This window comes from Salminus brasiliensis, chromosome 4 (assembly GCF_030463535.1).
Source record: "Salminus brasiliensis chromosome 4, fSalBra1.hap2, whole genome shotgun sequence".
In the NCBI taxonomy this organism is placed as follows: domain Eukaryota; kingdom Metazoa; phylum Chordata; class Actinopteri; order Characiformes; family Bryconidae; genus Salminus; species Salminus brasiliensis.
Window position 1 is genome coordinate 20,322,064 of NC_132881.1, and position 16,612 is coordinate 20,338,675.

At 38.2% G+C, this 16,612-nt stretch overlaps 1 protein-coding gene across 1 annotated transcript; it reads left to right on the plus strand.

The window, feature by feature from the left end:
• The first annotated feature begins 458 nt into the window (after positions 1 to 458).
• On the plus strand, positions 459 to 9,932 carry LOC140554296 (uncharacterized). The gene is made up of 6 exons (XM_072677179.1): positions 459 to 743; positions 1,185 to 1,505; positions 3,082 to 3,171; positions 3,765 to 3,842; positions 6,532 to 6,786; positions 9,748 to 9,932. Exons 1-6 carry the CDS (start codon positions 459 to 461, stop codon positions 9,889 to 9,891), a joined length of 1,173 nt encoding a protein of 390 aa, XP_072533280.1. The 3' UTR covers positions 9,892 to 9,932.
• Positions 9,933 to 16,612: the final 6,680 nt, after the last annotated feature.

A 16,612-nucleotide genomic window follows, 5' to 3' on the forward strand; every position in this document is an offset into this window, starting at 1 on the left:
GGAGAGTTCTAGAATGAATCAAAGCCCCATGTGCATGCAAAAAAAACCCTTAAACATCACAAATCTGAAAGAGGTCTGCATGGAGGAGTAGGAAAAACATCCTCCCAGTCAGAGATGTGTAGATGTTTATAAGAAACATCTAATGGTGGTTATTTTAGCCAAAGGGGGAAATACCACCTGTTAGGTCAATGGGTAATTTTTTTTCTCAGTAGGAATTGGATCTTTTTTCTTTTTTTAAACAAATTATGTGATTATTATCACATTTATCTATAGATTGTTTTGAAGATCTAATTCTTAATAAAAAAAATATTTACTGGAGTGTCCTAATTTTGGTATGTATCGATTTGATAGTAAGAAATATATGTGTTTTTTTTTATAGAAATAAAAATATAGACTTAGTAGATGTCACTAGACTAGTCAGTTCTGATTAGATAGCTGTCTATCACTGTGCTAGTTAAATGCTCCTCAGAGCCAGCCAACAGGCAGCTGAGGGCTTGTTGGTAATTCCTCACAGCCAAGTGACTGACTGCGCTGTTTTCTTCCACCTGCAGGCATGCCGAAGTGCTAAGCCTTCTGGGGGGAGTAATGGCAGCCATGGCTGGCCCATTCCTAGCCTGCGCTGGGTGACAGGGAAAGAGTGGCTGCCTGGTGCACTCAATCTTTTTCCTGTTAATGATACTGTACACGACCAAAGATCCAGCCCAGAGAAAGATGCTGAGGAGATAGAGGAGGCCACTGATGAGGTAAGACTGTTGGCTGTGATATTACATCTGGTGGCACATCTATTACATCTTTGACTGGAAACTCTTTCTGCATGTGTTCATTTATATACTCATTACTTGGTTGGAGATCCTTTGCTACAAATTACTGCATCGATGTGGCATTGCATGGAGACAATTAGCTTGTTGAAGACACATCACTGCTGAGATGTTATTCCATGAAGTGCTCTGAAATCTCCTGGAAGATGGCTGCATATTTTGTGCCTCTCCACTCATCCTTCAGACTCTAGGACCTTGGTTTGAAATATGTCACTTTTTAACATAATATGACAGTTTATCTTTTTAAATCAAACTACAAACAAAAACGATATTGCTTTTTTGAGATGCATGTGTATATATGACCACTGTCTCTACTAAAGAACCTAAAAAGAAGCACTTGGGTTTATAAACTGCTTTGAAAAAAAGTGTGTGTCAATTGGGATCAATTTGTCTGATTTTGTTTGTGTATTTATTTCTCTATCCTTCTCTCTCACTTCCCTGCATCCTAAGGATGGCTCATCTTATTTCTCAGAAACGGAGGGAGTGGTGGGAAGGCCACAGCAAACCCGGGGTGGAAACCGACAGGATAGGAAACTGCAAAGATACCGAGCTCAGCGTCTGGCTTGCCATTACCAAGGAGACGTCAGAAAGTGTCAACCAAGTTCAAGTTCAGAAAGGCTCAGCCAGTCAACTCTGACTGAGCAGCCCTCCTCATACAAATCATTCATCTCCCAAGTGCCATTAAGAGTAAGGCTTCCACACCTGTCAAAAAATCCACAATATTTCTTAGCAAATCCTAATGCACAATTATTATATCATAATATACAAAAAAAATATATATTTGTGGCCTGTGCAAAAGTCTGGACACCCATCGCTAAGGCTCTAATTTTTTTTGACAAGGTCTCTAACTTTGATTAGAAAAGAAGGCCTGAGGTATATCAATTAGAAACTGTCAGCTGAACCAAATTTTAATTTAATTTAAAATGATCCTGACTTTTCAATGCTTTTGCTAACATTCGGCAACCATAGGCACCTGTAAGCAACTGTGCCCACAAGTCAGTGGGCAAAATAAATAAATAAATAAATCGAAACATTCAGCTTTACCAGTTTCTACAGTAAGAATGTTATTTAGAAAATGGCAGTTTGGGGGAAAGGAAACTATTGGAGAGACCTGCATGTAACTGGTAGGAGAGGCAAATCAAATGACAAACCTGCAGGAAAGTTTAGCTAAGTCAAGAGAGTGGTGCACTGTCCCACTGTGCAGCATTGGTTGCACAAACATAATCTTCCTGAAAGAGTCATAAGAAGGAAAGCGGAACAGTTTGAACATAAAGAGAGGCCAGATGGGTTTTGGAAACAAGTGCTGTGAGCTGATAAGTTCAAAGGTATGTTTGGAAAAACAAAATAGTCATGAAAAGAACATCTTGACAACTGTAAAGCATGAGGGTGGATCTGATTTGCTTTTAGACTGCATAGTGATATTGTCAGTACTGCACAGCAATTCAACAAAATACCAGCAAATTCTGTATACAATGTCAAACCATCAGTTAAAAGACTGAAGCTGAAGGGACGAAGGCTTCTACAAAAGGACTAACATATACCTCCAAAATGTTACTCAAAAACACCATGAACTACCTAAAAAGACACAAAATAAAGCATTTGAATTTTCCCCATATTTCACTGACCTAAACATTGTCGAAGACTAACCCTAACCCTAACTATGCATGCAAGATGAACCAACAATATCTTTTAAAAAGCAGAGGAAATATACTAGAATTGCAAGACCTGATGGCTTTTGCTGCTACAAAAAACATTTGCAAGCTGTGATGTCTACCAAAAAAGGTGTTAGGAAGTCATAAATCTGTGAGATGCCCACATTTTTACACATGCAACACTAATGATTTTTCTTTATGTTATTTAAAAAAAAGATATAAAAAATATATTATTGGCCAGGGGTGCCCAAACATGCAAAATATTCTTTTTTATTATTATATATATATATTTTTGATATTATCTTTTGTCATAACATATTGAGTTGAAAGTATTATTACAGATTTTTTGACAGAATGGTACCACTGCAATACCACCACTTATCACTTACATGATGTTGGCATACCAGAGGGCATTGCACTAAATACTGTGTACACACCGTCGATGGACAAGGTGTAGGAGGGCTGAGAAACAGATCAGCTACACTCAATGGCTGTGGCAACAAAATGTATACTGCATATGCCGTTTATTTGCTTTGATCTGTCTAGGTTGAATTTGTCAATTTCATAGGTTTTAATTAGTCATAGTTCTCTCTCTCTCTTTTCAATCTCAGCTCCTGATCAAAGTAAGCGGACAGAGAGGTGGTCTGGGTATCAGCATTGCAGGAGGGAAAGGCTCCCTACCCTACAAGGAGAATGATGAGGTGTATTATCTCCCTCTGCAGCAACTACATTATCTTTCACTCCACTAATATATAAAATGAGCCTGGCTGTGATAACAGCGGAGTGGCCAGAATACAGAACAGTGTCTCTGATCAATAGTTAATGCCAATACATTGCTGTTGTGTATATTTTCTTAGATGTTGAAACATACATCTAAGAAAATGGTATTCTGCTCATTGAATCACAGCATTAGTTGATCATCCTTGCGGCTGTTTAAACAAATATACATATTACCAAATGACCAATTTGTTCTGAACAACTTCCTCATCACGTCCTCACTACTAAGCAAGTAGCAAGTTAGTGTAGACAAATGTACTGGCAATCCATTGGCTTTTTTCTTAATAAACACTGGAAGAAGGCATTTGCAAGCTAATTTGCAAGCATACATACTTTTTTTGACTCTCTGTATATATTACAGTTAGAGAGAAATGAGATAGGAAACCAGTAAAGTATTTTTTTTATGAATAAATGAATTAAATGTCCATGGTTGAAAAGGTTTAAACAATAATTGCTAGACCTGCTTGAAATATTCCAAAAGCCTGCTCTAACCATGATTCATCATTTACTTTCCTAGGGCATCTTCATTTCTAGAGTGAGTAAAGGAGGTCCAGCTGAGAAGGCAGGGGTTCACATTGGAGATAGAGTGCTAGAGGTGAGCTTGAGGAATTATTTACCATACTCTTTACACATCATTGCAACATATTAACATATGTCTTTGTAATGACAGAGTGGTGCACGCAGCTGTCTCCCAGCTGAAAAATTGACAGCTGTAGTACACAGAAACTTTCTATAGAATTCAATTGTAAATAGGTATAATTAGGAGAGCAAGTAGTACAGCTTACTATTGTACACCTGTAGAAATGATGTGAAAATACACTCTGGCAACTGGTAAAGGTACTTGTAAGATACAACACTGACAATAACAAAAAAAGTGAAAAACAAAAAGTATATTTTTTTCATGCAAAATATTAGTTAACTTACTTAAGTTAAGTTAAAATTATACATTAATATTACATTGTCCCAAATTCTTCTACAAGCCCTCATACATGTACTTTCAACCAATCTGTCAATAAGAAGCATCATATTGGTTTAACAGACTAAATGAATAATTGTTAAAATAATTTAAAATTGTAAATAATTTAAACAGTACAATATGTTGTGTCCATTTTTGCATGCACTTCTAATGCAAGCCCTTCTTTGTTTCTACATAGCAGCATAGCCTTTACAGTTTTAAATAATACATTTGTTTATTGTAAAAAAACAAACAAACAAAAAAAATACAATATGAGTATATATTTTACTTTAAAGGAATACTTCCATCAAGATTTCAAAATATTTAACATTCAGTGAAACTCAATTAAGGACTGGGTAATTTTATAATACATTATTAGCAATGGGAAAAGTGAGAAAGTATTACTTTTACATAATAATTGTAGACTGTAGATGAATTGCTGTAAATCTAGTATACATACTACCAATCAATAAACTACTAATATTAACTAGACCTAAAAAAAGATTTCAACTGACCAGGGACTGAATGTGTACAGTATGCTCACTTGCATTTGGTGTATCTTCCAGTCTGTGGAGCTATTTCACTTATGGCCATTAGAGGTCATCGCTGATAGTGAACACAGTGTAGACCATCAGCAACAGGCCACCACTCATACACCTTAGATTCTCTTTAATGTAAGTGGGCATAATTTAGGCTGGGTCCAAACCCCCAAAAGTTACCGCTTTTTCCTACCGATCCTCCTCCTTTCCTCCGTGACCCGGAAACTGATTTTGTGTCGCCATCTTGCCGCCTGTCCAGATACTGGAGGAGATTTAATTTAAATTTAAATTTCTCTCGAAGCGGCTTCTAGCGAAAGATACATGAGAGTATCCTTCCCAGGAAGTCTTTTAAAAGTCTTTTTTGGTAATTTTTATCATTAATGTTTAAATAGTCTGGCCAGAGGAGGATGGGTCCCCCTTGTGAGTCTTGGTTCCTCCCAAGGTTTCTTCCTCCAGCTCTGAGGGAGTTTTTCCTTGCCACTGACGCCGTTGGCTTGCTCACGGGGGTCTTTGATCCTTCATGTTATTTCTTCTTTCTTCTCTGTCTCTGTCCTTTATTAAGTACTAATTATGTAAAGCTGCTTTGGGACGACAACAGTTGTAAAAAGCGCTATACAAATAAATTTGACTTGACTTGACTAAAGATTTGTGTGAGAGTGACATCACTGCATGCATGCCCAGAGACCATGTGAAAATGAAGAAGGCAACACACTTTATAAATGTACATATTAACTAGGATCATTATCTAATACAATCGGCAGTAAAGAAATAAAATAAATGTAGAGTTTAGATAAACTAACATGCTCCCCTGCTTATTTGCCACGTGGCTTATAAAGCTACTGGAACTGAGCCTAAATGTTATTTATGCAGTTAACACAACCGCAAGTACCATTTATTAATGGCCCTATTTCTAACAAGTTATCTTATTTTATATATGTATACATATATTATGTTTTTATATTATTTCTTTTTGATTACACTGTTTACTGTAGCTCAGCAAAGAGCAGGAGTTTAATTCACAATTAACTGAGTTAAATGGACAGAATTGTCATATAGGTGCTGCTCTATGCAACAGCTGTGATTGGCTGGGCAGTACTAGGGGTGTGCTGAAAGCAAGTGGCTCAGTTTGTCAGTAGTCAAAATCTAAAAGGAATCAGCTGTCCCATTTCCCCAATTACTGCTCTTTCTCTTCATTCCTCCTGCAGTAGGAAAGGAGGACGAGGAAAGGAGGATTAGCAAAGGTTTCTGGACACAACCCATAACCCAAGTTATTTGGCTCATACCTAAAGGACAATACTGAAATCATTTAGAAATACCTTAACAGGAATGGACAGAAAACTGTTTATTCTTATTCACATTAGTATGAGTAAGTGAGAGAGAGAGAGAGAGAGAGATTTTCGGTCTTGGAGGGCCAATGTCCAACACAATGTTTATTGACAGGTTTTCAATTTGTGTTTGAGAAGTTAAAATCACGAAAATATGCTGGAAGTGGCCCCTTTAGGACCCTGCATTAGGTCATTAGTCCCTAGAATGAGAGAAGATTTTTCCAGATCTAAGTGTCAGGTGGAATCTGTTCCATTTCATTTAAGCAATTATTCTTTTTTTGTCTGAACCTGACCACTCAAAACAATACTGCCACAAAAGGCCTTTAAAATGCGTACATTAATAAAAATCCACTTGTTTTTGGTGAGGTAAAAGTGAGCATCTGCAGTGGTAGTGGTCACAGACTACATTTTAGCCCACACTGCAAATTCCCTTATTTAATAAGTTTGATGTCTGCTTGTTCTTAGGTCAATGGTCAGGACATGCTGGAGGTCAGCCACCATGAAGCAGTAAGTGCCCTGCGCAATGCTGGGAACTGCATTAAGATGAAGGTGCTCCGGGAGAGGCCTGCACCACCACCAGACAATCGGGCGCCCCAGGAGCCTGACATCAGTGAAGCGGACATCAGCCGCCAGTGGATTGACACCTGCCAAGAGTCCATGCTGGACTGCAGCCCTTTGGCTAACAGGATTGAAGCTGTGATCTGCAATGGCAAAGGGCTTGTAAGTGCATATCCAAAAGGAGAACCATAAACTATAAAAGATTATCCAAACTAAGTTTCTCTAACAGAAAATATTTAGTCAACTTTTTCTCAGTTGTACTCTGACAAAATCTTAAAGAAAAACCTTCCATTAAATAATCTACTGTAGCATAGGGGATTTCTACAGTCAATAATTTCTACAAAAGAAACAGAAACCCTGTTGACTCAACATAATGACCACAATAGTACGATCCAGTAGAGCATATGCTAAAGGAAAGAGAGTGCACTGAAAAAATGTTACTCTTCAAAGAAAAGTGGACTTATCACAGCTATAAGCTATGTTATATATGGTCTAATCCCTGTATGTTTGTCTGGCCTCTTAAAAATAAAGGTGCTACAAATAGTTCTTTGAACAATGCCATTGAATAATCACTTTTGGTCCCATAAAGGACAATATTTACAGTTACAGTACAGTAGTGTTCAAAATAATAGCTGTCCAATATGACTAACCAGAAAATCACTGTTTTGGTATAAATTATATTACCACATGACAAACAATGTACCAGTTGGTGCAGTAGATTCTTAGAAAACCAACAGACTCCGCATTCATGATATGCATGCTCTTGAGTCTGTATTTGAATAATTAATTGAAAGGGGTGTGTTCAAAATAATGGCAGCATGGAGTTCAATTAGTGAGGTCAATCATTCTGTGAGGAAACGTGTGAATCAGGCAGCCCTTATTTAAGGGTGAAGCCAGCACATGCTGTACATGCATTTCTCCTTAAAAGCCTGAGAAATATGGATCGTTCGAGACATTGTTCAAAAGAACAGCAAACTTTGATTAAAAAGTTGATTGGAGAGGGTAAAACTTAAGTACAGACAATAATAGGCTGTTCAGCCAAAATGATCTTCAATGCTTTAAAATGGAGAGAGACGTGGAAGAAAACACAAGACTACCATTCGAATGGATCGAAGAATAGCCAGAATGGCAAAGGCTCAACCAACGATCAGCTCCAGGATGATCAAAGACAGTCTCAAGTTACCTGTGAGTACTGTGACAGTTAGAAGACGCCTGTGTGAAGCTAATCTATTAGCAAGAAGTCTCCGCAAAGTCCCACTGTTAAAAAAAAGACATGTACTGAAGCGGATGCAATTTGCCAAAGAACACCTCCATTGGCCTAAAGAGAAATGGAGAAACATATTGTGGACTGATGAAAGTAAAATTGTTCTTTTTGGGTCCAAGGGCCGCAGACAGTTTGTCAGACGACCCCCAAACTCTGAATTCAAGCCACAGTATACTCTGAGGACAGTGAAGCGTGGTGGTGCAAGCATAATCATATGGACATGTTTCTCTTACTATGGTGCTGGGCTTATTTACCGCATACCAGGGATCATGGACCAGTTTGCATATATCAGAATACTTGAACAGGTCATGTTGCCTTACGCTGAAGAGGAAATGCCCTTGAAATGGGTGTTTCAACAAGACAACGACCCTAAACACACCAGTAAACGAGCAAAATCTTGGTTCAAGTCCAACAAAATTGAGGTTATGGAGTGGCCAGCCCAGAAAACTTGTGGGCTGACATCAAAGATGCCGTTTCTGAAACCAAGAAATGCAAATGAATTGTGGGATGTAGTCAAAGCATCCTGGGCTGGAATACCAGTTGACAGGTGCCAGAAGTTGGTTGACTCTATGCAACACAGATGTGAAGGAGTTCTAAAAAACTGTGGTTATTCAACTAAATACTAGGTTAGTGATTCACAGGAATGCTAAATCCTAAAAAAAAAAAAGAGTACATATTTTGAGTTTGTAAAGACAAATGCAGACACTGCTATTTTTTTGAACAGCCCAATTTTCATTTTTTGTTATTTTCTGTAAAGTAGTTAAAATTATATACATTTCTTCATGTTTTGATTGGGAAAACATTGCAATGTTCCCAATGCATGGAAATAAAAACTACTATAAAGATGTTCTGCTTTACTAATGTTTTTAAACACACTGCTATTTTTTTGAACACAACTGTATATAGTTGAATTAATGTGCAGTTACTTGATGTAATGATTCTTAAGCAGTTTAAAGGTTTTTACTCTTACAGTGCATATTCTTTATGAACCAAAAGTGGTTCCTCTATGGCATCGCTAAAATAACTATTTATAGCACCTTTAGTTTTGCTACACAATAAGATAAGATAAGATATGTCACAGCAGAAAGGGATAGCAAGACACTCAGTTACAAAAACATGGATAAATTAGCACTATATACACAAAATAAATAATAGAAGTAAAAAAGCAATAACAATATTATAATACAGATTATTTACAGGTAATTGCAAATGACTCTTAATTGCACGTGTGTGTGTGTGTGTTTGGGGGAGGGGGGTATTGCACATTGTATTTTTACATTCAGGGATCTCTAGTCCCTGAACATGTGTGTGTAGTATGTAATAAGTGTGTGTGTATGTGGTCCGCTGGGAGCAGTGCTGGTTGTGAAGTCTGACGGCAGCAGGAAGGAAGGACCTGCGATACCGCTCCTTCACACACTTGGGGTGAACAGCCTGTCACTAAAGGAGCATAGTAGGAGTATAGAATATAAAATATAGAGAATAATGCGTAATTCAGTAGTTCTGCCAGTTAAATTGCAGACATATTAAGTCAATAATTTGTTTTTAGCACTAAATGAGTACTATAAATTATTCAGAATCTACTATGAAACTAAAACACTACTCTTTAAAATTGTATTTCAACCCTATTTTTCTATTGGTGAAAATCTGTTCTTTCTTGTGCACTTCTTTGCAAAAATACACTTATTGAATGTAGCACTGATGGTCATGGTTTGACAAGGAATATGAACTAATTCAACTCAGGCTATTTAAAACCCAAACTTCAATAAGCTGATGTTATTAAAGTGCCAGTTGATGTCATATTCGCACCTGTGGCCACTCTGAGTTTTACCCTTTTGTGCTTCATTTGGCCTCCTGTTCAGATACCTCGTATTATTCTGACTCACCCCTCTACCTCGGATGAAGACGTGGAGCCCCTGAACCATGACACAGATGCTGGAGACTTTGATGATGACCCTGATGACCACATCTATTCAGATCTGAAGAGTGCTTTCTATCTGCCGTGAGACAGTCTGTAACAATTGTAGTGATTTTCTTTCTGATTGGAATGACAGGAGAATTTTTTTTTATATTTTGTGTTGTATATAATAATTTTAACATTTAATGTCATTAGATTTCTTTTTATTGGAATTCTAATTAAGAGCAGACAATGTATGGATGGTTTCTTTCTGTTACTGATGAATAGCATGCAGCTAGTAATTCATTAGCATTGCTGCAGAATTTATGCACATGCAAAAAAGCTTGTAAAATTGTAAAATTGGTCTTATTTGGGAGTCAAAGAAGAAAAACATAATTTTCATTTTTTTATACATACCGATGTGTCCCAATTCCAATTCACCCCTGTTTGAGCTTGTTTTTTCCACCTGTCACATTAAATGTTTCTCCTTCTTTATTTATACAGATGGATCCAAATATCATTGTCCATGTAGAGTGTACATGTCAAACTGGGTGCCTTCAAGGCCACAGCTCTGAAGAGATTGTTTTCTCTCAACTAACACTAATTAAGGCCTTGCTAATTAGCTGATGAGCTGCTAAAGGAGGAATGCCAAAGGAAAGCAAAAAGTAATGCAGCCATTTACACAGGTTTTAGGAATAAACAATATTAAAAATGTATGCAATCAGTATCTCAATATAATACATTTTGATACAGCAACAATGAGGAGGCCTAAATATGTAATCTGGGTACTTTATCTTAAAGAAACAGCCTTTTTTGGGGATGTAGAAGGATCATTTTGAAACGCATTATGGAGGCTTTAGATTTAGAAATAACCAGTCGTTTTCACTGAGCAACAGCTATATCACTGGCTATAAGAATACAGCAGGTTATTATGCGTAAACTGTCGTTTGGTGGTTGTATGGGTTGTTTTTCCAAAAGTTATGATTAAATTATCATGGAAAACATCCAAGACAGGAATGGATGTCCTAGCAATTTTATCCCAGTTGTGCAATGCTCAGAGAAAGAACTACATGTTGGCTTGCTCACTGGGGGTCTTGGGTCTGTCTTCTTATGTTATTTCTTTTTTTCTGTCTTTTACTAATTACTAATTATGTAAAGCTGCTTTGTGACAACAGTTGTAAAAAGCACTATAAATAAATTTGACTTGACATTTCAAACTTAACGGATCTCAGTTAGCATGTTAAATGTGTTCACATAATTAGAAAAAAAGAGTGAAAAAGTATGGTTATTTAAAAGGTTTAACTTTTTTTAAGAACATGGCAGCACAATTTAACTTTGGAAAATTGCATCTGAACAAGCCTCAAGAGTTTTGTAGCAATGTCTTTGGACAGACAAGACTAAAGTGGAGATGTTTGCCATAATGCACAGTGACACATTTTGGGAAAAACTAAACACAGCTTATCAGCACAAACACCTCATACATCTGCCAAACAGGAAGAGTGAGGATTTAGGCTTGTTTTGCAGCTCCAGGACCTGGGCACCTTGCAGTCATTGAGTCGGCCAGGAATTCCTCTGTATACCAAAGTAGTCTAGAGTCAAATGTGAGGCCATTTATCCAAAGTCTAAAGCTTGGCCAAAATTAAGTCATGGAACAGGACAATGATCCCCAGCATTTCTGGAGGCCTGGATTTGGAGTCTCACACAAACTTAAAATGAAAAAAGAAAACACACTACAGACTGATCCAACTTTGATGTAATGTCCTTAAAACAAGTCAAAATGAGGCTTAGTATTGTGTGTGGCCTCCACGTGCCTGTATGACCTCCCTACAACGCTTGGGCATGTCTCCTCCCAGACCTGGACTAAAGCATCCACCAACTCCTGGACACTCTGTGGTGCAACGGGACGTTGGTGGATGGAGCGAGACATGATGTCCCAGATGTGCTCAATCGGATTCAGTTCTGGGGAACGGGCGGGCCAGTCCATGGATTCAATGCCTTTATCTTGCAGGAACTGCTGACACACTCCAGCCACATGAGGTCTAGCATTGTCCTGCATTAGGAGGAACCCAGGGCCAACCGCACCAGCATATGGTCTCACAAGGTGTCTGAGGATCTCATCTCGGTACCTAATGGCAGTTGGGCAACCTCTGGCGAGCACATGAAGGGCTGTGCGGCCCTCCAAAGAAATGCCACCCCACACCATTACTGACCCACTGCCAAACCGGTCATGCTGAAGGATGTTGCAGGCAGCAGATCGCTCTCCACGGCGTCTCCAGACTCTGTCACGTCTGTCACATGTGCTCAGTGTGAACCTGCTTTCATCTGTGAAGAGCACAGGGCGCCAGTGGTGAATTTGCCAATCCTGGTGTTCTCTGGCAAATGCCATCTGTGGACATCAGGCCCTCATACCATCCTCATGGAGTCGGTTTCTAACCGTTTGTGCAGACACATGCACATTTGTGGCCTACTGGAGGTCATTTTGCAGAGCTCTGGCAGTGCTCCTCCTGTTCCTCCTAGCACAAAGGCGGAGGTAGCCGTCCTGCTGCTGGGTTGTTGCCCTCTTACGGCCTCCTCCACATCTCCTGGTGTACTGGCCTGTCTCCTGGTAGCACCTCCAGCCTCTTGACACTACGCTGACAGACACAGCAAACCTTCTTGCCACAGCTCGCATTGATGTGCTGTCCTGGATGAGCTGCATTACCTGAGCCACTTGTGTGGGTTGTAGAGTCTGTCTCATGCTACCACGAGTGTGAAAGCACCACCAACATTCAAAAGTGATCAAAACATCAGCCAGAAAGCATATGTACTGAGAAGTGGTCTGTGGTCCTCACCTGCAGAACCACTCCTTTATTGAGTGTGTCCTGCTAATTGCCAATAATTTCCACCTGTTGTCTATTCCATTTGCACAACAGCATGTGAAATTGATTGAAGTTTGATTTACTTGGAGTTATATTGTGTTGTTTAAGTGTTCCCTTTATTTTTTGAGCAGTGTACATATGTGACAAATAAAACTTCAAACTTGAACTTTAAATCAAATATTAATTGAAACAGAGGGTACGTACACCTTCTTCATGTTGTGTACAAGAAACAAAAGTTTATCACATTTTCTAGTAAATTTGAGCTTCGTGTCTTGTACTATGTAGCCAGCTTCGGAAAAAATGTGCTCCAGCAGTGTTGATGTGGCCGGAACGCAAAGGCAGTATTTAGCTGCAAAAGCTATTTTGGGGTAGCAAGTGGACCAGACTGGACTTTTGTTGTCCATTTTAAATACTGCTCCAGGTCTTTTTGTGAGAAAAAGAAATATTTATTTACCGTTAAATAGTAATACTTACCGAATTTAGACAGCTCCTCAAGCTTGTTGTGCCAACGTGATTTGAGCGTTGAATATCATATATTTGGCACACCGCTTTTGTCTTTTCTGCACTCAATTCGAAATGCTTCCAAACAGCTGAGCTTCTCTGCATTTTGCCTCTCTTATACCGCCATAAACCAGAACTGATGTGTGATGTTAGAACAAGGTGGAACTAAGGAAGGAAGAAAGAACAAAGAAAAAAACCCTGAACAAACACGAATATCTGAATACCAAAATTAAAAACTGAATACCTACTCATAGGTAATATCCGAATACCTGAATGTTCGGGTCCACCCCTACAAAAGAGACAAAGATGCATATACACTATATTGCCAAAAGTATTCACTCACCCATCCATATCATTGAATTCAGATCAATTCCATAGCCACAGGTGTATAAAAAACAAACAAACAAACCCCCCCCAAAAAAAAACAAACAAAACAAAACAAAATGCACCTAGGCATGCAGACTGCTTCTACAAACATTTGTGAAAGAATGGGTCGCTCTCAGGAGCTCAATGAATTCCAGCGTGGTACCATGACAGGATGCCACCTGTGCAACAAGTCAAGTTGTGAACTTTTCTCGAAACTAAATATTCCACAGTCAACTTTCAGTGGTATTGTAACAAAGTGAAAGAGATTGGAAATGACAGCAACTAAAATGCGAAGTGGTAGGCCGTGTGAAATGACAGAGCGGGGTCAGCGGATGCTGATGCATTTCGTGCGCAGAGGTCGCCAACTTTCTGCAGAGTGAATTGCTACACATCTCCCAACTTCATATGGCCTTCAGATTAGCAGCTGAATCCAAGCCTTACATCACCAAGAGCAAATGGAAAGCGTCAGATGCAGTGGTGTAAAGCACGGTGGCGCTGGACTCTAAAGCAGTGGAGATGTGTTCCCTGGAATGACAAATCACACTTCTCCGTCTGGCACCCCGATGAAGAAGTCTAGGTTTGGCGGTTGCCAAGTTTATTTCATCTTTGGTGCATTAAGAGAAAGCTGAATCATGCTTGATAAACAAAAACAATCACAAGTATAGTAGAAGCCTGAAAGTGACAACTAATGACATTCATAGGATGTTTGAGAAATAATTTTTCTGCCATACTCACACACACACACACACATATATATATATTTATATATACATATATATATATACACACATATATATATCTCAAATATATATAAATATAATATCCATTTTAACATAGGCCTTACATTTTGAATGTGCTGTTTATATATGAACAATTTCCAGCATAATATCCACTATACAATAATCACAGACATCTTGTTAATGATTTTCTTATTCATAAAAATAAATAACTGGAACAGCCTCATAATGATAACATCCAACGACGCTTATCCATGAACTCATGTTAAAATAAATATAAAGAAATTGCAGCATACTGCAAACACTCCTATAAAAAAAAACCCTAAACATAGACCTTTTGATCAAGACTAGTATCTAACATAAAAACAGTATCAGTACTGTTCGAACAGGAGTTTTAGCCTCCTCAGTTCCAGTATCCAAGGCTGTATCATTAATCATCTGAAGTCTGTATGACTATGATATCTAACTAGAGTTATATCTATAATGTAGAGCGGGGAGTGCTTTCACCTCATTGCTGAAAAGCTCAAGGAACCTAACCCCTGAGTATTTTAAAACAATAATTTCCCCTTGAGTATAGCCAACTATAACTGCACCAATCAAAAGTACAATAATTGCAATACAATAAGTACAATAAACAATAATTAAAACAAACAGTGTGGAAACTAGATCATAAATGGTGGACGACCAAACTAGAGGTGTTCCACTCTGCCTGGAAGGACAGCCTTAGTCAATATAGAAAGGCACTCATTAAAGATCGCTCAGCGTATTTGGCCTCGCTGATAGAAAATAACAAAAACAATCCCAGAGTACTTTTTAATGAGATCTTTGAAGTTACTAAAAGCCAGGCAGATACTCAACCCCAGATTCCAACTTCTTTAACCAGTAATGTTTTTATGGACTATTTTAATTTAAAAAAAGGTTCTTCTTTTAGGTCAAGTCAAGTCAGGTCAGATTTATTTGTATATTAAAACATTAATGGTAGGGATGTGATTTTGGTTGAGCCCAAAAAATGTCCCCCCTAAAATATTCAGATATGCTGATGTAAAAAAAAAGAAATAACAAGATTCCACTCAGTGTTAAGTGTTAAGATCCATCTGTCGTTGTTGGGATACTTATTATTTTATCACCATACTACCATACCGGCACTTTACTTCAGCAAAGTGTTTGTAGCTTGCTAATGTCTATGACTTGATTGAAAACACAACATTAAAGTCAATAAGTTATTTTGCACTGGAACTGTAATTGTGAAAAATAATATACTAAAAAGTGTCAGTAATCGTATGGAGTAAAAAAAAAATGGTGAATACAAGTTGATTTGCAAATGTTAAACCAACCAACTATCACTAGTGATGTTGCAGATGGACATGAGGAATGATGAGGAAAATAAATTAGCACTAGTCAGATGACAGAAATATACAAGAATGAAGTGTTTCATATAATAATTACAAGTCGGATAGGAAATGTCAATAAAAAAGTTATTTATTAATGTTCACTCTAGTGTGTTCAGGGTAAAAGAAGAGTATGAGGATATTGACAGGGCAGGGAGAGCAGGTGATTTGGAGGTAACCGAGGAGAAAATATTAAAACTAGATATAGAATTCCTAAAATTAGAAAGAAATTTAATGTGTGTGGGGTGTATATGACTATGTATCCACAGCGGTTGCTACGGAGTTGCTAGATGGCAGCTTTACTATCCCACGTGGTTACATTGGTGCTTGTTATGGTGTCACTAGGTGGTTGCTAAAGACTTAAGTGGTTGCTAAGGTGATGCTAGCCCGATACTATGATATTCCAGGTTGTTGCTAAGGTGTTGCTAGGTGGTTGCTGAGGTGTAGCTAAGCAGAAGCTAAGCAGCTTCTATGGTATGTTTGTGAAGTGTACAGTGTGTGTGTTGTGGTGCAGTGTTTGTGGTGTGAAGAGGATTTTGTGTGTGTGGTGTAATTGTGGTGTAGAGTGTACGTGCGGTGTGGAATGTGCAGTGGGCATGTGTGGTGTATAGTGTTTGTGGTATAGTGTATGTGGTATCCGTTATAGAGAGTTCTAGACAGATGATAGCCAAGTGCAAGTTCTCCTCCTTAATAAGATGGTCTGTAATTTTCATCATAGGTACACTTCAACTATGAGAGACAAAATGAGAAAAACAAAATCCAGGAAATCACATTTGGGTTTTTTAAAGAATATATTTGTAAATTATGTTGGAAAATAAGTATTTGGTCAATAACAAAAGTTCAACTCAATACTTTGTAACATAACCTTTGTTGGCAATGACAGAGGTCAAATGTTTCCTGTAAGTCTTCACCAGGTTTGCACACACTGTAGCTGGTATTTTGGCCCATTCCTCCATGCAGATCTCCTCTAGAGCACTGAT

Bases quoted from the DNA above. Each gene is read 5' to 3' on its own strand.
- LOC140554296 (XM_072677179.1), top strand. From the start codon at position 459: ATGCTCCTCAGAGCCAGCCAACAGGCAGCTGAGGGCTTGTTGGTAATT. The intron at 1,506-3,081 runs GTAAGGCTTCCA...TTTCAATCTCAG, and splicing joins TCTCCCAAGTGCCATTAAGA to CTCCTGATCAAAGTAAGCGG. The intron at 3,172-3,764 runs GTGTATTATCTC...TTACTTTCCTAG, and splicing joins CCTACAAGGAGAATGATGAG to GGCATCTTCATTTCTAGAGT.